Source organism: Hyperoodon ampullatus, assembly GCF_949752795.1.
Source record: "Hyperoodon ampullatus genome assembly, chromosome: 20".
In the NCBI taxonomy this organism is placed as follows: domain Eukaryota; kingdom Metazoa; phylum Chordata; class Mammalia; order Artiodactyla; family Ziphiidae; genus Hyperoodon; species Hyperoodon ampullatus.
This window is the reverse complement of record NC_136933.1, coordinates 5,461,461-5,482,834: the sequence shown is the minus strand read 5'-3', so window position 1 is coordinate 5,482,834 and position 21,374 is coordinate 5,461,461. Positions and strand designations below refer to the sequence as shown.

At 42.6% G+C, this 21,374-nt stretch overlaps 1 protein-coding gene across 1 annotated transcript in view; it reads right to left on the bottom strand.

Moving 5' to 3' along the window:
- ZMAT4 (zinc finger matrin-type 4) overlaps positions 1-21,374 on the bottom strand; it is a gene marked incomplete at both ends in the record, with an annotated part of 203,552 nt that overhangs the window by 47,799 nt on the left and 134,379 nt on the right. Inside the window, one exon of the mRNA XM_079726554.1 lies at positions 20,529-20,756. Coding sequence (XP_079582680.1) covers positions 20,529-20,756 — 228 coding nt within the window. The remainder of the gene's footprint in view (positions 1-20,528; positions 20,757-21,374) is intronic.

The window sequence follows — 21,374 nt, the reverse complement described above, 5'->3', positions numbered from 1 at the left end:
AAAGATATTTTGGCCTGAAGAATTAGGCATGACATTAAGTTTACCAAATTTAGCAAATGAAAATATAGGATGCTTGGTTAAATTTGAATTTTGGATAAACAACAAATAATTTTTCAGGATCAGCATGTCCCAAATACTGCATACTCATTGCATACTTCTACTAAAAATTATTTGTTGTTTATCTGGAATTCAGATTTATCTGATCATCTTATATTTTATCTGGCAAACCAAGGGGCCATTAAAAAATCATACCTACACCATATAGCCTACAGTTATGGTGGGTGAGCATTAAATAATATAGGGTATTCAAAAATAATTATCCTGGGATATCAGAGTAGGAAAAATATTAAACATTTAGTCATCCTCATTAGTATGGCTGAGAAGTAGTACATATACACAATCAATGTGGCTTCCAGAAGACTAGAGAAAACACATATCAATACTTCAGTGTATTCAGCTTTCCTACTTCCCTCACTTGGCCAAAAAGGGTCATCTTTTCAGGACAAATATTTCCAGCTCACTCCATTCAGTATGAAAATAAAAGACTTTCCTTCTAAACCTGATACACGAGCATGTCCTTCCTTCAGGAGAAAAATCTGGCAATGCTGTGGCAGTTTTAGCCTCTCTCCTGTAAAAGCTATCTGTGAGAGAAGGACTATTAATATTGTCTCCATTTCCTTATCTAAGGAAGGAGGATTGGAGGCGACGTCTCTACACTATCAGGTTTAGAGGAAGAGCATTGCTGTTTGGAAGAAGTAAAGATCCATTTCCATTCTGGTGGGTCTGAAACCTCACATCCGGGCCGTATTTCACGAAAGTAAGATGACTGACTTAGTTTCCCAAGGAAAGATATTTGAGAGACACCACAGTTTTCTCTGGAGAAAATAAAGGCGTGGATGAGCAAAGTCAAAACTTATATACTTGTTCTCCTGTTAAGAGTCTTGGTGAGTGTGTCACTGTCTGGGGGGAAGTTTTGGAACTTGTTTGGAAATGCCTTTGAGGTTACACTCTATTCTGAGCCGTGAGGCACAGGTAGACATTTCCTGGCAGCTTTAGAATCCCTGTCCATTTCTCTGTGGCTGGTTTCCCAGTCTGTTTAACCAAGCACTTGCCACATGCTACATTAGGACTAGGCTCAAGCAGTTCAGAAGCTGCACTCTGCCTTCTGTGTTCATTTAGAAATGAAAAAAAAAAAGAGGCCAGTAACGCTGCCTTATAATGAGTGACGATAGATGGGTGACATTACCTGTTCACATACCAAGGGAGTCTCTGCCTGTAAAAATCAATTTATAATAACACTTGGAAAACCATATTCTTTTGGAAGTATGTCAGGGCCCTTTATATCCATGAGACAAGCATAATGGGGAATACCCCAGGGGGCACTTACTGACTCACTAAACAAATACTTCTTTAGTGCATGTCAAGTGCCAGTTAACACTGGGTTACGTGTTAACACTGCAGTGATGAAACTATGTACAAAGTCTCTGCCATCACATAGCTCTCAGCCTAGAGGAAAGAGACATGTGCAAAGGTGATTGCCAACCATTGTGAGGAGTGCTGTGAAGTGAAACCATAGTGCAGGGTCCTATGGGGAGCTGAGGAAGGATGCCCAGCCTGGAAGCATTCTTGTGACAGCTTCCTAGAAGATGCTCATCAAAGGCGAGATCTGAAAATTCAGTAGGTATCTACCCAGTGAAGTGTGTGCGTGTGTGTGTGTGTGTTGGTAAAAAGATAGCAGTAAGGGGCTTCCCTGGTGGCACAGTGGTTGAGAGTCCGCCTGCCGATGCAAGGGACGCGGGTTCGTGCCCCGGTCCTGGAGGATCCCACTTGCCGTGGAGCGGCTGGGCCCATGAGCCATGGCCGCTGAGCCTGCGCGTCCGGAGCCTGTGCTCCGCAACAGGAGAGGCCACAACAGTGAGAGGCCCGTGTACTGCAAAAAAAAAAAAAAAAAAAAAAAGCCGGGAAGACTTGGGCAGGGGAGGTCCCCTCCTGACAAGGTGGGCTGCTGGACAGCACAGATATACAGAGACGGAACGAGAAACTGACAGGGGCGCTAAGATCGTACAGACAATACTTGTTCACTGAGAGCGGGTATAAGAGAAGGAAAACTGGCAATCGTCCAGTTGTCCCCAGCAGCCCCAGAGAAGGCGCGTAACTGGTGTTCCAGAGAGGACAGAGCTGGTGGAGCTGTTCTTCGGGGCAGCCCCGCCTTCTCTGCTTCACCTCGGTGAGTCAGGGCCAAGTTTATGGACTGCAGTCGCTCCGTCTCCTGGCAGATGTTCCGCTCTCCTGCGCCGCACTCAGCCAGGAACGCCTGAATCCTTTTCACCAAACCCTTCCTTTTTCATTCTATTGTCTTTGCGATTTTCGGGCAGAATCAGTGTGTCAATCTCTTCCAAGATCTTCATACACTGCTCGCCTATGGAGTTTGCAGAGAGCTTCAGCTTGCAAATCCTTGGCCACAAAAGCCTACTGAATTCCAGTAAGCTCTTTACTCAATGCCTCCAGTCGGTCAGCCATCTTCTCCACAGACTTCTGCAAGTCTTTTAACTTCTTTAGTTCAACTTCTTCCTCGGGATTGTTCCTTTTCCCAGTTCACATGACCCGGCCACCGTTTGGTATTCCAAGTGCTGACAATGGCGTCTCCATTTCCTTCAGAGATTTCCCCTTCAATATGAGTTTCTGAAAAGGCCGCAGGACCCCTGTGGCCTCTGCAACAACGTGGACCAGGTCTTGGACCATTGGTTCACTATAGTCCTCTTGCGGGGTAACTTGCAGATCATGCTTTTTTTTTTTTTTTTTTTTTTTGCGGTACGCAGGCCTCTCACTGTTGTGGCCTCTCCCGCTGCGGAGCACAGGCTCTGGACGCGCAGGCTCAGCGGCCATGGCTCACGGGCCCAGCCGCTCCGTGGCATGTGGGATCTTCCCAGACCGGGGCACGAATCCGTGTCCCCTGCATCGGCAGGCGGACTCTCAACCACTGCGCCACCAGGGAAGCCCCCAGATCGTGCTTCTCATTGCTGTGGGTGCCGGTCACGCGGAGCCCGGCTGCTGCCTTTTCCTCGCTCCGGGCCGAGGGAGGCCGTGCTTTCTTCCTCACCCGCGGGCTGCGATCGCAGGAGGCGGCAGCATCCCTGGTGGATGCCGCATGCCCTCTAGTCCCCCTCCGGACGGCTGATCGCTGGGAGGGAGGCGGACCGCGCTCGGCTTGGGGCACCGACTGGCGCAGCTCTGGGACGGCTGAGGGGCGCACAGCCGCGCTCCGCCAGACCCGCCTCCAGTAATTTTTTTAATTTTGAATAGTTTGTTTTTTCAGATCTAAATTTTCCACTTGATTCTCTTTTGTTCCTGTGGCTGAGTAGATTTTCTATTTCCTGTCTCACTATGACTGTATTTCCCTCCACATCCTCAAGCATGTCCATTAGCTGCATCAGCTCAGTGTTAGTCTGCACTGACTGCTTTTTCTCTTAAAAATGCGTCATATTTTCCTATTTCTTCATAGGCATGTGTATTAACTTGGTATCTTATCTTGACATTGTGAAATGATACACTGTGTAAACTCTGGATTCTCTTATATTCCTCCAGAGAGTACTGATTTTTAAAGAAGGCAGTGAACTTAGCTGAACTCAAACGCTCCCCAGTTGTGTGTGTGTTGCAGCAGAGTGTGGGGAGTAGCAGCTGAAATGGGTGCTCAGGCCTTTTCGCCTTTGCTAGGTTATTTGGAGCTGGCCTCTTGGAGGTGTTGCTTAGGGGTCAGGAAGAAGTTTAGGCAGAGTATAAACACAGAATTTGAAGCTTCCGCTCTACGGCTTTTCTTTCTTGAATTTTTCCTCCACTTTCTAGTGCCCTTGTCCTCACGAGCTCTTTGCTCTGGTTCTTCAGGCCGTTAAGACTGTGTGGGCTTTTATCTGAGCTGTAGCCAATCAGCTTGATGCTGACTGAGGTCAGCCCTGAGGGAAAAAGCCAAGAAAACTGGGAAACTCACTCAATGTTGTTTGTTTCTTCCAAGTATTCAATTCCCTCAAGTTCTTACCTGTTTCTGAATGTTTGTCCTTCATTGCCTTCAGTTACATGAGTTTTATATACTGTCCAGAGTTTATAGTCTTTATCAGTGGGAGGGTTGATCTGATAAGAGTTATCCCACTATTAATAGAATTGGACCCCCATGATTGGGTACAACAATCATGAATTCCATTCAAATAGTAACCACACTGGGAGAAAATGAGAGACAATCAGAAACAATATATGTGATCAGTAATCACGTATGTGTGTGTGGGGACGTGTGGGTGCACGTGTGTTGTACAGGCCAATGACCACTGACTCCACTGAAGAACTTTTATGTCTAAGGGCTGAAAATTGGAAACTTACAGATGTGCACTTGAAATTGAGGGAAGGCTACCGAACAGAGATGAGATGAGGGGATGAGTAAGAAGATGAAGTTGGCATTGACCCTTAGGGGTTGACAGAAAATCTCAGGTTTTAGGGGAATAAGTCAGGGTGCCTCCAGAGTTCTAACTGTGTTGGTTTGCTTAGCACTTCAAGTAGAGATATAGTTTGTTCAGACTCAAGCCAAATAGTAAGAAAAAGGTATTTGCTAAGACTACATACCTGAATCAAGTCTTTACATTGTGGCCCAAGTGCAGAAGCCCATGGGTGGTCAACAAGAAGAGAGGGAGCAAAATAAAGCTCTTCCTTATGGGTCCAAGGTAGGGTCAGTTCAACATGAAAACCGGTCTTAGACAATCTGTAACAGATCCTATTCCAGAGGTTCAGCTGTCCACACCCCAAGCACGTGGACTTACAATAAAGTGTTCCTCTGTGGTTCAGATGGATGGGATGGAAACTAGATGGAAGGTGATGCTAAAGAGACATTGTGGATGACCAGCCCCACACCTTCATTGTATAAGAGAGGAGACTGAGGCCCAGAGAGGTGAAGCGGCCCATCAAGATCTCCCAGCTACTTAACAGACAGGACCCAACTCCAGGGTTTCTGTCTCTGAGTCCATTATACCAAACCTTAATGAGTCACCAGGACTTTGTGAAACCACAGCTCCCACCAAAAAAAAGGGCTCGTGTGAGCGATAGATGCCCCTCTTTCACACGTGACGGCATAAAATCTCAAGACTCTTATTTACAAAACAGCAGTGCTTGATAACTCATTTCAAAGCCGTTCACCGTTAGCCAGCTGGTATCAGTGAAAAGTAATGCTGCCACTCCACTGGTCCATTAGCTATTTTAGTAAATGTAACATTGGCATACTTTGCAAAAATAGACTCCAAACTCAAGTTATGGCGGTTTTTTTTGCGGTATGCGGGCCTCTCACTGTTGTGGCCTCTCCCGTTGCGGAGCACAGGCTCCGGACGCGCAGGCTCAGTGGCCATGGCTCACGGGCCCAGCCGCTCCGCAGCATGTGGGATCTTCCTGGACCGGGGCACAAACCCGCGTCCCCTGCATCGGCAGGCGGACTCTCAACCACTGCGCCACCAGTGAAGTCCAATATGGCATATTTTTGTTCATCACCCAGGTCTAAGAACCCACTTAGCTAATGGAGGCATCGTACATACCTTTCAAATAAAAGATCTGTTTTGGTAAATAGCGTTTCTACAGGCAGCACACCACCAGCCTCCATATTTCTAAGGAAATCTTTAGTTTTACTATTGTATATGTTTAAATGAAAATGTTTTCTCCAAGATTTTAAGGAAAATTTTCCCATTTCATACAGTAAGGACATGTAAATCATTTGGGAATTTTAAATACATTTTAAAAATAATGTTAAAATGGGGGCTTCCCTGGTGGCACAGTGGTTGAGAGTCCACTTGCTGATGCAAGGGACACGGGTTCGTGCCCCGGTCCGGGAAGATCCCACATGCCGCGGAGCAGCTGGGCCCGTGAGCCATGGCCGCTGAGCCTGTGCGTCCAGAGCCTGTGCTCCTCAGCAGGAGGGGCCACAGCAGTGAGAGGCCTGCGTATCGCAAAAAAAAAAAAAAAAAAAGTTAAAATGCTTGCTTTTCCTACTAAGTGTGGAAATTGCCTCAAGTCAAGGACTGTGTCTTGTTCATTATTGCATCACAATATCCAGCATGATAACATATAACACAAATATAATAATCACTTAATAAGGATTCATTGAACAACCAGTGGATGAATAAATGAAGAGATCTTTCTTTCAAGTGATTCCATTAGAGCAAAGCATCTATAGGATTGACTGTCTCCATTTGCATGTAGCAGTTTCCACCCTGGGCATAGAGCCATACAAAGGTTCCAGACACAATTTACCAGGATGACTAATGCTTCTTCCCTTACATCAACGTCAACTATAAAATCCCCATTTTCTTGGGGAACTGTTCACATGAGATGATAATTGCCAGTAGCAGAAGCTGTTTGAAAAACAGATTGGGCTTCCCTGGTGGCGCAGTGGTTGTGAGTCCGCCTGCCGATGCAGGGGACATGGGTTCGTGCCCCGGTCCGGGAAGATCCCACATGCCGCGGAGTGGATAGGCCTGTGAGCCATGGCCGCTGAGCCTGCGCGTCCGGAGCCTGTGCTCCGCAACGGGAGAGGCCACAACAGTGGGAGGCCCGCGTACCGCAAAAAAAAAAAAAAAAAAAGAAAAACAGATTGAATGTGTAGAACGCACTATGCTTTTGTGGGTGTGTTTTCCTTCCTGTATCTCTATATGTTTATGTACGCAGGATACACCAGAGATTTTCAGGTAAACAGCTTTTCAAAATATTGCTGTGGACTTCTTGAAGATGGGAGGATGTCTTTTATATTTCAGGGCAATGCCATCTTTATACGCCAGGGTTTATCACAATGCTTGTTATACGCTAAGTGCTCATTAAATATTAGTCAAAATAAGATAGTGAACAAAAACATCAGTCAGCAGGCTCTCCTTTGAGTAAACCTGACATTTGTATACCTTAATCTCAGTTCACAATCCACTTTATAGAATCCCATCTATTGCAGAAAATTAGGTCTATCGGTAGCAGCTTTTAAAAAAATGGACACTTATGATTACTCTTTTGCGTGGAGTTAAAGCTATAATTTTAGAAACAAAGAAAAGTTACCCACTTGTTAAAAGACAGGTTTCTCCTGATTTTGCATCTTTTCCCAAAGCATCCCTTATTTTGTTGAACACAAAGCCCAACTAACAGAGCCACTACCAAAGCCCACATCTATTTAAGAGCCAGCATGGCAGATATCTGTTCCCAGAACCTTAGGAAAACACCGTGCTGAGCTCTTGTAAAATATGACCTCTGTTACAGGAGCTTAAACTAAACAATAGAGACCTTCAATCAATACTGAGGAAAAGCCTTAGAGCACTGAGGAAGGAAAGCATCTTCACATGATACTGTCAGCTTCCTCAATGTAGCCAAAATTGGCAACTAAGGAACACTTAAGTAACCTGGATTTTTGGTGGGTGTGTTTTGATGTTGCTTTTGCCCTTTTCTTGGTCAGCATCTCAAAACCAAGGACACTGTCTCCATGTGTCAAACTCAAGGCTGTTTCCAATGTATTAGCCCACTCTGAAATTAGAAATCCAAGTGGCTTTGTAGTTCTCTGTTTGATGGGTTTGCCCACAAACGCATAAATGGAGACAGAATGATTCCGTTTGAAAAGCCAAGCTTGTCCATTCTGGAACCTAGTCAGTGACGATGAAGAGTTAACCCAGCTTCTTCAGACAGTGTTCCATTCATTAGCTTCATGAAGAGCAATAATGGACCAAAATCTGTCTCGGCTGAAGAAAAAATGGCCCTACAGCATGTAAACAGACTGCCATGAATGTTCATCAACTACATTTCTTGTTGGACTTGAGAGTGAACAGAAATTTAAGTCATTACCCATATTACTCATTAAATTTCTATTTTTCCTATGAGTGTTCCCAAGGCCTCGCCAAGGTGTCTTTGAGAATTCTAATGCTCTAACTTCTCTTCATTTGGCTGACGTGGGGAAGTCTGCTGAACAGAGCAAAGAGAAATACGTGTATCTTTCACTGGTCCCATTTCTTCCCTCCCCCTGCTGGACCTTGGGCCCCTCCAGGCCTTCACACAGGCCTCTGCATCCATTCTATCCAGTCTCCTGGCCTCCTGAATCCCCCTATTACAATCCATCACAGAGCTATCCCCCTAAAGCACAGATAAGACCGGTCATCATCCTACTCAAAAAGAAAAAAGAACAAAAAATGTCAGCGGCTATCAAATAAAGTTCAGCTTTGCCTGACACGTAAGGCTATTTATAATTTGGTTCTGATCTGTCTTCTCAGTTTTATCTCACTAACTCCAGGGAACTGGGTTGCTAATCGTGCTCATACTTCTGCCGTCTCTCTACACTTTTAGTCATGCCGACCCTCTGCTCTAAAGAAACTGGTCATCAGTTTCCATGTGTCCTGATGCTAACTGCAGGTTGGAAGTCATTGTTTCCCTACTTTCAATTCCCAACGCATCATGCTGGAGTGGCTTTTAAGCTCTGATTTTAGTTTTTCATATTTTGTGTTCTATTTATTTCAATAAATGTATTATTTTGCTCTCCCTGCTCTTCTCAAGACTTTAAATGCTTTGAGATGGGATGATGAGTCACAGACATTTCAATATTCCATAAATCTTTAGGCACAGAGCCTGGTACATAATAGATACTTAGTAAGTACGAGTGAGTGAATGAAGGAATGAATGAAGGAATGAATGAAAATGATCTCTTCCATGTCACCCTATTTTCCCATTCCAATAATAGGACAGGAACACGAGCCATTTAAGCAGTTTAATTATCTAACCCAGAATATGGGCTCTGAACATCAGAGCAAGTCTAGATGCAACAGCTGAGGTGTCAAAACACATTAAAACTAATAATGCAAAAAGAACCAGGTGTAAGCTAAGCTGAGCATTTTCTTCTGGCACCTCTTTCCCTACCATTCAATTGTTCTATAATTATCATCTCTGCTTCAAGGTCCTATTTTCTGCTGATTCTCAACTAGATAAAATACATACAGCTTTCAGAGATTGAAAATATTCCTATAAGGAATGAACTAAGGCTTTTGTTTTAACTTACTAAATGGAATAAAAATACATCTTAGTTACATAGTAATTTATTATCAAGTATTCAGCACTGGGAAATGTTCAATCATCCGTTTGAGACCCAGGGTTCTGAGTGCACCAGAAAAACTGGAGTTGGTTAACAGGAGTGAGACCACTCAAATCCTGGGCATCCATTCAGGACCTTCCATCAATGATATGTTGTTCTGCATACTGTAGGTGATACAAAGAATAAGAAGGTATGGACCCTGCCCTCCAGAAACTTTGACAAGACCACGACTGGGTTAAAAGTATCAGGACAGATAACACCAAATGCCCAGCCCTGGGATTCGTGCTTCAGCAGAAGGTTCTGACGGTATCTGGGTATGCAGTTAAGAGTCAGTCATGGGCAGGCCCTGCCTGTACATGGAAGGTGCAACTGTCAAGGGCTCTGGAGGACCAACTGTCCACCAAATTCTGTTGAATTCACATCCAATTTGTTCCTCATTTTTTCCCTTTACTGATATTCCTGCTGCTACTACTTTCTTTAGATCAAGTTGGCATAATTTCTCACTGGATTAAATTAGTAGCCTCCCAATAAATCTCCCTGCTTCCCATCCAGTTCCCTTCTAATCCAGGCTCCACATTGCTGTCTGTAAACATCTCTTTCAAAAATACAAATATCAGGGCTTCCCTGGTGGTGCAGTGGTTGAGAGTCCGCCTGCCGACGCAGGGGACGCGGGTTCGTGCCCCGGTCCAGGAAGATCCCACATGGGCGCGGAGCGGCTGGGCCCGTGAGCCATGGCCGCTGAGCCCGCGCGTCCGGAGCCTGTGCTCCGCAACGGGAGAGGCCACAGCAGTGAGAGGTTGCGTACCGCAAAATAAATAAATAAATAAATAAATAAATAAATACAAATATCAACATGTAACTTTCCTGCCAAAAATCTTTAAGTTACTCCCCATAACCTTCAGGGTTCAGTGGAAGTATTCAACTGGCGCCATGATCTGTTTCTCGAGGTGCTTCTCCCATTAACCCCAAAGTGGCCTTAAGCTCCAGCCATCCCACACAGTTCCCCCAGGGGGCGCTGCTGTCCCTCCAGCTCGCAGGCCTTTGCGTGAAGTCCGTCCTCAGCCTGCAGTGTGGTCCCACTCAGCTGCCTGACCTGCACATCTTCCAGTGTCCTTCAGGGTTCACCTGACGCCTCGGATCGCACCATCTGGGAGTTCCACCTCCATTCCCATGCCCACTGTCACCTTCACAGGGCTCTTTTACTTGCTCACTTAAACAAGGCTCAATCAGTGGCCAGAATCCTCTGTTCTGAAATGAAGACTTCAATGGGGATTTGTTAGGTCCATTTTCCTGTGAATAAGCTGCCCCAACATGCCTGGATGCACCTAATGCATCTCTTTCTAACTCCCCTGCTGTTTTTCAGGAACCAACATGCTCCTCCCGAGCTTGGTTTCCTCCCCAAGACTGTCAAGAAATTTCAGTTCTCCCCCCATGCCCCCCACTCCCCCAAAACTATTAAAGAGACCTTGGTCAGTATGACTTTCATACTAGAGGAACTCCAGAGCTTTTTCTTAGTCCTGAAAACTATGAATGAATGATGGACCTCCGACCAGAATGGGCTGCTACCATAAAAACCTGCTTGTGATTTGAGAAATGTAGCCCTGAACAAAGGAAGCAGGTAAAGGGTGTGTCCCCAGGAATGACAGAAGCAGGACCTGCTCTTGGACAGAGGGAAGAGCTGGTGACCCAGAATGGAAATGAACTAAGCCCTAAAGTAGGGAAAAGGTGGAACATTTGGATTCACAAATAAAATGAGATGCAAACACCTGGGTGCACTTCGAATAAGTCACAACTTCTTCCCAAGAATAAGTCACAACTTCTTCCCATGACCTATTTGGATCTATGCAGTGTGACCTCATCTAGATCACACTCTCACTTTTCACCCCTCTCCTCTCATTAGCTTCAGGCCCTCTGCCCACCACAGGGCCTTTGCACCTGCCAGCACCTCTACTCGAAGGGGCAGGTGCTTCGTGTCAGGATCCTTCAGGTCACAGTTCAAAATGTCAGCTTCTCTGAGTGGTTGTCACTAACTTTCCCATTTAAAGGAACACACCTCCCATTAGCACTTGTCACAGGCTAAATGTATTTTGCTTGTTTATTTCCTGCTTCTTCTCGATAGGAAACTTCTCTTCTCATTCACTGTAGAATCTCCAGCACTTTGCGCTTGGTACCAGGTAGGAGTTCAATGTTAGTGGAATGAAGTGGAAAATAAATGAAAAAATCAAAGAAGGCATCAAAGAGGAAATAAATCAACACATAACAAGCTTTCTGTTTCTAAAATCTTGATCTCGAGTCACCTGATCAGAATTTGTTTCTATCATCTCACAGGGAGATTAGGAGCCCACGAGCAAACTGTTAACTCCAATTAATTTGCTCCCCAAAACTTTGGAATCCCCAAGCGTATTGGAGTGGCCATGTCCTAAGGGAAAATGATTGTCGGATGAAGGAAGGATTGTTGAAAACTCAAATGGAGATTCTCAAGCAACCTTCAGCTGGGAAAGTGTGCCCTGTCTTTGCTGATTCCCGCTGTCACATCCATCAAGTCTTGGGCAGAGGACCTCAGAGAAACTATTTTCTGTTGACCTGGTTCTCATGAGAATAGGCAGAAACCTCAATCAGATTTTTAAAATGAAATCCTTGACTTGTGTTTATTGCATATATCAATGCCTCCTGTGGATGAGATGTTTTCCACTCCAAAGTCTACAAAGGGTATGACAGCACAGTATTTGTCACATGGGTCAGGTGTCCACCTGCATTCTGATTGTGGTGGTTTAAAAATGTCCACGTGTTCTCTGGTGGTCTCCTCTTCAAAGGTGGAGTTGAATTCCCAACCACCCCTTGAATAGGGACTGGCATTGACTTCTAACCAACAGAAGGTGATGGAAGCAAGGCCATGTGACCTTGGAGCATCCTAAAAAAGATGGCTTTCACCTGAGGCTCTGCAGGAAGCCAGGGCCACAGCACGAGCACCTTCAAAACTCCTGGGAGAGGCCCACGAGGAGAAAAACAGAGGCCTCCTACCAACATATGAGTGACTCACTTTTTTTTTTTTTTTTTTTTTTTTGGTATGCGGGCCTCTCACTGTTGTGGCCTCTCCTGTTGCGGAGCACAGGCTCCGGACGCGCAGGCTCAGCAGCCATGGCTCACGGGCCCAGCCGCTCCACGGCATGTGGGATCTTTCCGGACTGGGGCACGAACCCGTGTCCCCCGCATTGGCAGGCAGACTCTCAACCACTGTGCCACCAGGGAAGCCCCACATTTTCTTTCTTCTTTTATTTGGCTTTTGAAATTGACATGCCACTCTCCTCACTCTCTCCTTGGATACAGTTACGTGAGTTTTGACAAACACATACAGCCAGGAAGCCATATCAAGGTCCAGACAAGTTCCACAATCCCCAAATGCCCTCTTATGGCCCCACTGTAGCCAACCCCTTCCCCTCACCACCAATGACCGGCCACCACTACTCTGTTTTCCAGAATGGAATGAGCCACCTTTAGAAGTAGAACTGCAGCCCAGGCTGACATCTCAGGTGCAAAGTGATAAGAAACCTCAAGCCAGAATCACCTAGCCAAGACACTCCCAAATTCCTCCCTGAACTTTGAGAGATAATAAATGTTTACCATTTTTTAAGCCACTAAGTTTTGGGGTAATTGTCACACAGCAATAGTTGCACCTGTTGCCTTTGGAAACTGTTCATTTTTTAACCTAGACTACCTTTCCTTCCCTGGTCTTGGAGAAGCCCCAGTGCCCAAGTCCCCTGCACAGGTACCTTAGGTGACCTGAAGGTGGAGGAGGGTCACTGAATGATAGGACCAAACTGTCTACTGCCTGCCACGTGGGCAAAGGCCGAACTAATATTAAGAGGAATCCACTATCATCTGAAATAATTCAAAAAGTAAATCTCTCTCACTCCAGTGTTCTGCCTGTTTTGAGGAAAGTCTGTTCATTCTCACGCACATACCACTTTTATGATTTGAAGTCCTAGGTAAACTTCCTGTAACCCCTGGAAATGATTCCCCATTCCCTCCAATAAAGGCAGAAGCTGCATTACAGAGGGAGTCATCAATTCTAGCAGACTCTCTAGAAATAGCTTTCTCTTCACAGAATTTTGCTTCTCAATCCCAGGCCCCTGGGAAAAGTGAATATGATTTCTTTGGCTTTTCTAGATTCTCTCTAACTGAGATGGAGTCATGAAGGTGGAGAAAACTCTTTTATTAAAGTATAGGATGTACCCTGTAAATCATTCATTCCCAGAAAGCTGAGAGTTGAACTGTGCCCATTCTATACTTGAATTCAAAAAGAGTTTTATACTAAAATATATGTAAGTTCCCAAACTTAACTGTTTTGAAACAAAAGAGTTAATCATCAGAGTTCTAGTTAGTCAATGAGGAGTCATTGGAAATGGATGCACCTCCAATCAGGAGCCATAACTTAGTTACCCCACTTCTCTGGGCCCCAGAACCCTGCTCTGTAAAAACAAGGGGCATAATTCATGATGTTTGATGTCCTTTCCAGCACTGTCTGCATCTGATGCTCAGAAACATTATGAAATTTTCAAATGAATTCTTTTGCTCTGTTTTCGTTTCCTCCGAAACAATGAAATAACTGTGCATTTTCTCATCCTAACACTTTTAAAAGAATAAATAATAAATGTCTGCAAGATGAATATTCTATTTTCACTGAGCTCTAAATTCATAATTTATACTCTCCCTGTCTCTACATAAGAAATTGCCTTATATCTGTGTTTTATGCTAGCAAGAAGAAATTAAACTACAAAGAAAACCTCTAAAGCACTTTCTGTCCGTTGGATTTTATACTTCCATAATTCAATAACTTCCTTTGCTTTCTACATTGGACTCCATGTTCAGAAAGAGGTGGCCATTTTTCTTATTAAGCTAAAACTTGGAAGTAGATAGAGACAGATGTCATCTATTTTCTGGAACAAATATCACTAAACTTGAGTCAGTAAGCAGGTTATTCATATTAATAACTATTTAGGCCAATCCCATTTAAAATCCCTTGTTAATCTACAAGAATAATTTCCTTTTTAAAACTTTGATTTGCCACTTGAAGCAAAGGAAGGCCAGAAAGCTAATACGGTTCTGTAGAGTTCCCAATGACTAAATAGTGTGGATACCAAAAAAATACAAAAGGTACAAGGTTTTTTTGTGCTATTAAATTATATACAAATAATAGGTAGAAAGTTATGTGTAGGTCACAGGAATCAAGGTCAATGTATAAAAATTAATTGTATTTTCTATATGTCAGTAAGAAACACATAAAAATGAAATTTCAAAAAATATAATTTATAATACTGTTAAAGAGCACAAAGTACTCAAGGATACATTCAACTAATAATGTGTAAAATCGTTATACTGAAAACTATGTGATAGTGCTGATAGAACTTAAAGAAACAAGTAAATAGGGAGATATATGATGTTCATGGATTGTAAGATTCAATACTGTGAGTCATTTAAATAAATCTCCCCAAATTGATCTTTAGATTAAATGAAGTCCCATTCAGTATTCCACCAAACTTTCTATGTAGAGACTGAAAAACTGATTCTAACATTTATATAGAAATGTGAAGGATATAGAACAGCCAAACAATCTTGAGAAAAAAGAACAAAGCTGAAGAACTTGCACTACCTAATATCAAAACTTCTCTAATGCTATAAATAAACACAGTGTGGTGCTGGCATAAAGATAGACAAATAAATCAATGGAATACAATAGATTGTATAGAAATAGACTTACACACAATCAATAGATTTTCAAAAGAGGCGCCAAGAAAATCCAATGAGGAAAGAAAAATAATTTCAACAAATTTGCTGCAACAACTGGGTAAATATCTAAAAACAAAATGAATTTCAACCCCTTCCTCACACCATACACAAAAATTAATTTGAGATACATCATAATTCTAGATATAAAAGCTAAAATTATGAAACTTGTAGAAGAAAATATACAAGATTATCTTTGATCATGAGTGTAGGCAAAGATTTTTTAGACGGGACACAAAAAGCAATGATTATGAAAGAAAATAAAGAGAAATTATACTTTCATAATTCAATAGTGTCTGCTTACCAGACATTATTTAAGAAAATGAAGAGCCAAGTCATAGTCTAGGAGAAAATATTCACAATGGGTATACCTGACAAAGGATTTGTATCTATAATATATGAAAACCTTCTACCTATTACTCAACAATAAAGTATGGTACTGGCACAAAAACAGAAATATAGATCAATGGAACAGGATAGAAAGCCCAGAGATAAACCCACACACATATGGTCACCTTATCTTTGATAAAGGAGGCAAGAGTATACAATGGAGAAAAGACAGCCTCTTCAATAAGTGGTGCTGGGAAAACTGGACAGCTACATGTAAAAGAATGAAATTAGAACACTCCTTAACACCATCCACAAAAATAAACTCAAAATGGATTAGAGACCTAAATGTAAGGCCAGACACTATCAAACTCTTAGAGGAAAACATAGGCAGAACACTGTATGACATAAATCACAGCAAGATCCTTTCTGACCCACCTCCTAGAGAAACAGACATAAAAACAGAAATAAACAAATGGGACCTAACGAAACTTCAAAGCTTTTGCACAGCAAAGGAAACCATAAACAAGATGAACAGACAACCCTCAGAATGGGAGAAAATATTTGCAAATGAAGCAACTGACAAAGGATAAATCTCCAAAATTTACAAGCAGCTCATGCAGCTCAATATCAAAAAAACAAACAACCCAATCCAAAAATGGGTAGAAGACCTAAACAGACATTTCTCCAAAGAAGATATACAGATTGCCAACAAACACATGAAAGGATGCTCATCATCACTAATCATTAGAGAAGCGCAAATCAAAGCTACAATGAGGTATCACCTCACACCGGTCAGAATGGCCATCATGAAAAAATCTATAATAAATGCTGGGGAGGGTGTGGAGAAAAAGGAACCCTCTTGTACTGTTGGTGGGAATGTAAACTGATACAGCCACTGTGGAGAACAGTATAGAGGTTCCTTAAAAAACTAAAAATAGAACTGCCATATAACCCAGCAATCCCACTACTGGGTATATACCCTGAGAAAACATAATTCAAAAAGAGTCATGTACCACAATGTTCACTGCAGCTCTATTTACAATAGCCAGGACATGGAAACAACGTTAAATGTCCATCAACAGATGAATGGATAAAGAAGATGTGGCACATATATACAATGGAATATTACTCAGCCATAAAAAGGAATGAAATTGAGTTATTTGTAGTGAGGTGGATGGACCTAGAGTCTGTCATACAGAGTGAAGTAAGTCAGAAAGAGAAAAACAAATACCGTATGCTAACACATATATATGGAATCTAAAAAAAAAAAAGAAATGGTTCTGAAAAACCTAGGGGCACGACAGGAATAAAGATGCAGATGTAGAGAATGGACTTGAGGATACCGGGAAGGGGAAGGGTAAGCTGGGACGAAGTGAGAGAGTGGCATGGACATATATACACTCCCTAATGTAAAATAGATAGCTAGTGGGAAGCAGCCACATAGCACAGGGAGATCAGCTTGGTGCTTTGTGACCACGTAGAGGGGTGGGATAGGGAGGGTGGGAGGGAGACGCAAGAGGGAGGAGATATGGGGATATATGTATACATATAGCTGATTCACTTTGTTATAAAGCAGAAACTAACACACCATTGTAAAGCAATTATACTCCAATAGGATGTTTAAAAAAAGTAATTAAATAAAGAGGCAGACATGTAATTTTTTTAAGTAGGCAAAAGACATGAACAGACATTCCACAAAGGAAGATATGACCAACATTTTAAAGTGTGTGACATAATTAGTCAACATGGAAACACAAATTATAGCCATAACGAAATACTCTCCTATACCCACTAGAATGACTAATATTTGAAAGACTGATAAAAACAAATGTTGGTGAGGATATGGAATTCATATATGTTGCTTTAGGGTGTGCAAAATAATGCAGCTACTTTGGAAAACATTTTGGCAGTTTCTTGTTCAGTTAAAAACACACGCAACTTATGACTATGGCCCAGCAATTCTACTCTGAGGTATTTAACAAGAGAAGTAAAAACATCTGTCAACAACAACAACAAAAAGAATGTTCATAAAGCCTTATTCAAAATACCACCAAAGGGCTTCCCTGGTGGTGCAGTGGTTGAGAGTCCACCTGCCGATGCAGGGGACACGGGTTCGTGCCCCGGTCCGGGAAGATCCCACATGCTGCGGAGCGGCTGGGCCCGTGAGCCATGGCCTCTGAGCCTGTGCGTCCGGAGCCTGTGCTGCGCAACGGGAGAGGCCACAACAGTGAGAGGCCCGCGTACCGCCAAAAAAAAAAAATAGCACCAAAAAAGTCAAGAGGAGAATGGCTAGACATATTGTGGGATTTCTGTCTAGAAGAAAACCACTCAGTGATAAAGGGAAAGGGGCTACTCTGCTTTTTATGCAACAAATGGATACATTTCAAAAACAATATGAGAAGCTAGATACAGAAAAATACATACTTTCTGTGCCAATTATATGAAATTTTAGAGCAGGCAAAACTAAATTTTGGTGAAAAGAAATAAGAAAAGTGGTTCCCTGGAATGGGAAGTTAGGATTGACTGGGAGGGGGCATGTGGGAATGACGTCATGATGGAAAAGTTATGGATCTTGATAGGAGTGTGGGTTACACTCAGTGAACTATATATCACTTAATATCTCTGCCTTTCACAATATATAAAATATACATCGTCTTTTTAAATTAGAAGAAAAAATCATAAATAATTTCTTGTAAAAATTATTCAATCAGGATCCTTTTGGAAATGAAAAGGATTGCCATGTTAAAAAATGCAGGATTTTAGGTGATTTTAAAATTCTGATTTCTCTGTTTATTCATTCATTCAGCAATTTTACTGAGTACCTACTCTGTGTCTATCACTGTTCTAGGTGTTTTTGAACACATCAATGGGCAAAGCAGACATAGATTCCTGCTTTCAAGTTGCTAACAGTATATAGGGTGAGTAGGGAGAAATCAGGAAAACCATAATAAACCGGTAAATGATGTAGTGCTTTACTGAGAAGTGCTGGGACTTCCCTGGCGGTCCAGTGGTTAAAACTCCATGCTTCCACTGCAGGGGACACAGGTTCGATCCCTGGTCGGGGAATTAAGACCCCACGTGCTGCACGGCCAAAAAAATAAAATAAAATAAAAAAATAAAAAACTGAGAAGTGCTAAGAAGGAGAGGAAGCCTGTGACACTGCCATCCTCCAGCTGCTTGACACCAGTTTTTTAAAAGTTATGGTTATGCCTGTATTTACTGGTTAGCATTTTTGCCTTTATTAATTGATGGACCATGCACTAGAAGCGTTCCAGAAACAGGAGACTGTGTGTGTGTGTGTGTGTGTGTGCACGCGCGTGAGCGTGTTTTAAAACATGCTAGGTTATCATCATTGCTTTATTCCCTAAACTTTTGCAATATTTAATGCCTGAATACATATACAAGATGTCACCTGGGGTGGGTGAAAAGGTCGGTTTCAAGGACGCTGTGTTCAATGCTAATCGCGTTTCATGTGCTACTGAGTCAGAATCACATTGAGTTATCAAGTCCAAGAGCAGCCTTTTTTGTCTTCGGGATAAAAGACAAACCACTCAAATGTTACAGAATTCAGACTCCCAAGTCATTAAGATGTGGTTGTACCTAAAAGATGCAGCACCGATAATTCAAAACAGACAAGAAGAATGTGCTCTAGGAATAATTCTTCTACAAGTCATAATATCTGGCACAAAACATAAATAAAGCCCTATTTTTCTCCTTCAGTGCCTGCCATGAAGGAGTCACTGAGCAGACTTGTTATCTGCCAGGAACAGCAAGACATGGGGAGGCCTTCAGCTAAAAAATACTCCTCCTGTATTTTTAACAAGACAGAGACTGTGAACACAAGAAATTCCCCAGCAGACAGCAATAGTACCAACAATTCAAAAGCATTTGCAACATGATTATCCAACATACTGAAATATTAAGCTCCATGTTGTTTCTCTATAGCTAGAAAACCTACACAAAAATAGTGTTTTTTGCTCTTTGCTCTCATTTGCTGTTTTTAATCATTATCTTGGAAAAATCAGTCTCTCATCAAGCTCCATAGATCTCCTAATGGACCTGCAGTCTTAAATCTATGCTGTACAATAGGATTCTTCCATGATAATGTTTATTCACCAGCGACAGCTTATGTTCTCCTCTCTTTTGCCTAAACATATATGATTCTGCTCACATGGGATGCCTTCTCACCTGCTAAAAGACCACCCACCTTTCTAGTCCCAACTCCAGTCCTTTTCTTTGGTGAAGTCTTCCTCAACCAACATAATCAGAAGTGACCGTCCCTCCTCTCAGGTCACACAGCAAGATTTTCTGTCCCATTTATTTGGTCTAGAATTATACCAGGTTATTTTCCCTTGGAGGCTCATAGCCTGGTAAGGGTAATAAGAATCGCAGGCTCCACATACCAAACCCAGCTCAAACCCAGGTTGTGTTCTCAGAACTGACTTGTAAATTTTGTTATTACAGCTCTTATGATGGATGATGTCCTGGCCAACTCCTAAAAGTATATCTAAACCATAAAATATCTGAGGAATAGTCGAGCACCCTTTGCAGAATTATTTTTCTGAGAAAATGCATTTCTACTTCTACACGGCCAACATCAGTTGATCAAAACTGTTTAGATGATCAAAAAATGTTTAAATGGTTGTTGATGATGAAATATTCTATTAGGTTCCACAGAATGGTATGTGGCTTCCTCAGGAATCCATAGGACTGATCCTCACCCTATGACTTCCAAGTCCCCACTCAGCAACTTCTGTAAAACCTCCCATGAACTTCAAATGCTCCATAGTTTCCATCAACCGAGAAATACATATCAGATGGCGGATGGGGGGAGCCAGGTATTGATTCTATAGTGGTCCACAGCACTGTCTTACCTCAGCTTCCTAGATACGCCCATGAAAAGGCCTTGGGCTTAATTTAATCCATGAAATGGAGCCAAAGTGTTGCTTTGTTTTGGCTGAATTCATAAAAGCACAAAAGTTTAAAATTAAGATCACACCATGTGGCCTTTTTTGCATCTGCTCTTGTACTGCTCATGTACAAAAGCATTCATTCCAGAAGGTGTTTAAAGGTAAAGCAGAAGGAAAAACTCTGATTCATGAATGGGTGGTTTTGATCTGAAACATAGTCAATAAAAATATGGCAATCACAAATACTCTGAAAGAAAGGAGATGGAAAAAATTAGTTTTCTGTTCATTCCTTTTTCTTCTATTCCTTTTGGAGGATCCTAGAATTGTCCTTAGAAAGCAAAGCAATAGGAAGAATCATCCCAGTTTATGAAAACACAGTCCTTTCTCTGAAAGCCCAGTTCTGTGGCAGAAATCAGAAGAGTTTCTCTTACCTCTTAATTCCCCTGTATCCAGAGTTGTCCCAAGTTGTTCTAACAAAGCAACTCTTGCTGCATTCTTTTTATGTTTCTTGCCGTCATAATGCTGCTGGGCCATCAGAGGATTGTTAAACCAGGCTGCACAGAGCCCACAGTATCTGTCTGAATCTCTTCTTTGATAGGGAGATGAGACCACTGGAGCAGTGTCCACTCTTGGAGGTTTAAGTGAGTTCAGAGGCGTTGCTGGGGAGAAAAACAACCAGATAGAACCACAAGCCACATTAGTCCCTTCCTGAGTGCACGTGTCCTCAACAGCTGAAGATGAAAGGGTCTCCCATTCATTCTAGAGCTCAAAAATCCAAGAATTTACTGAGATCAGGAAAAATGATCTTTGCCAGCCTTTGTTTTTGAAGTCGGGCTGCAATTAAAAATTCCTAACTTATTGCGATCAAAGTTTGCAATTTGTTATGGTTCCATCTGATAGGTCAGGAAACCATCCTTTAGGAGGAAAGAAAGCTTTTTAAAAATAAAATCTCGGGGCTTCCCTGGTGGCGCAGTGATTGAGAGTCTGCCTGCCGATGCAGGGCGCACGGGTTCGTGCCCCGGTCCGGGAAGATCCCACGTGCCACGGAGCGGCTGGGCCCGTGAGCCATGGCCGCTGAGCCTGTGCGTCCGGAGCCTGTGCTCCGCAACGGGAGAGGCCACAACAGTGAGAGGCCCGCGTACCACACACACACACACACACACAAATCTCGGAGGTAAGGGAGTGATTTATTAATCAAAGCTAAAACTTGAAGTAAACATTGAACAATCACGACTTGAAAGATTCTGAATGAATGAATTAAACTAGTAAGTAAAGGA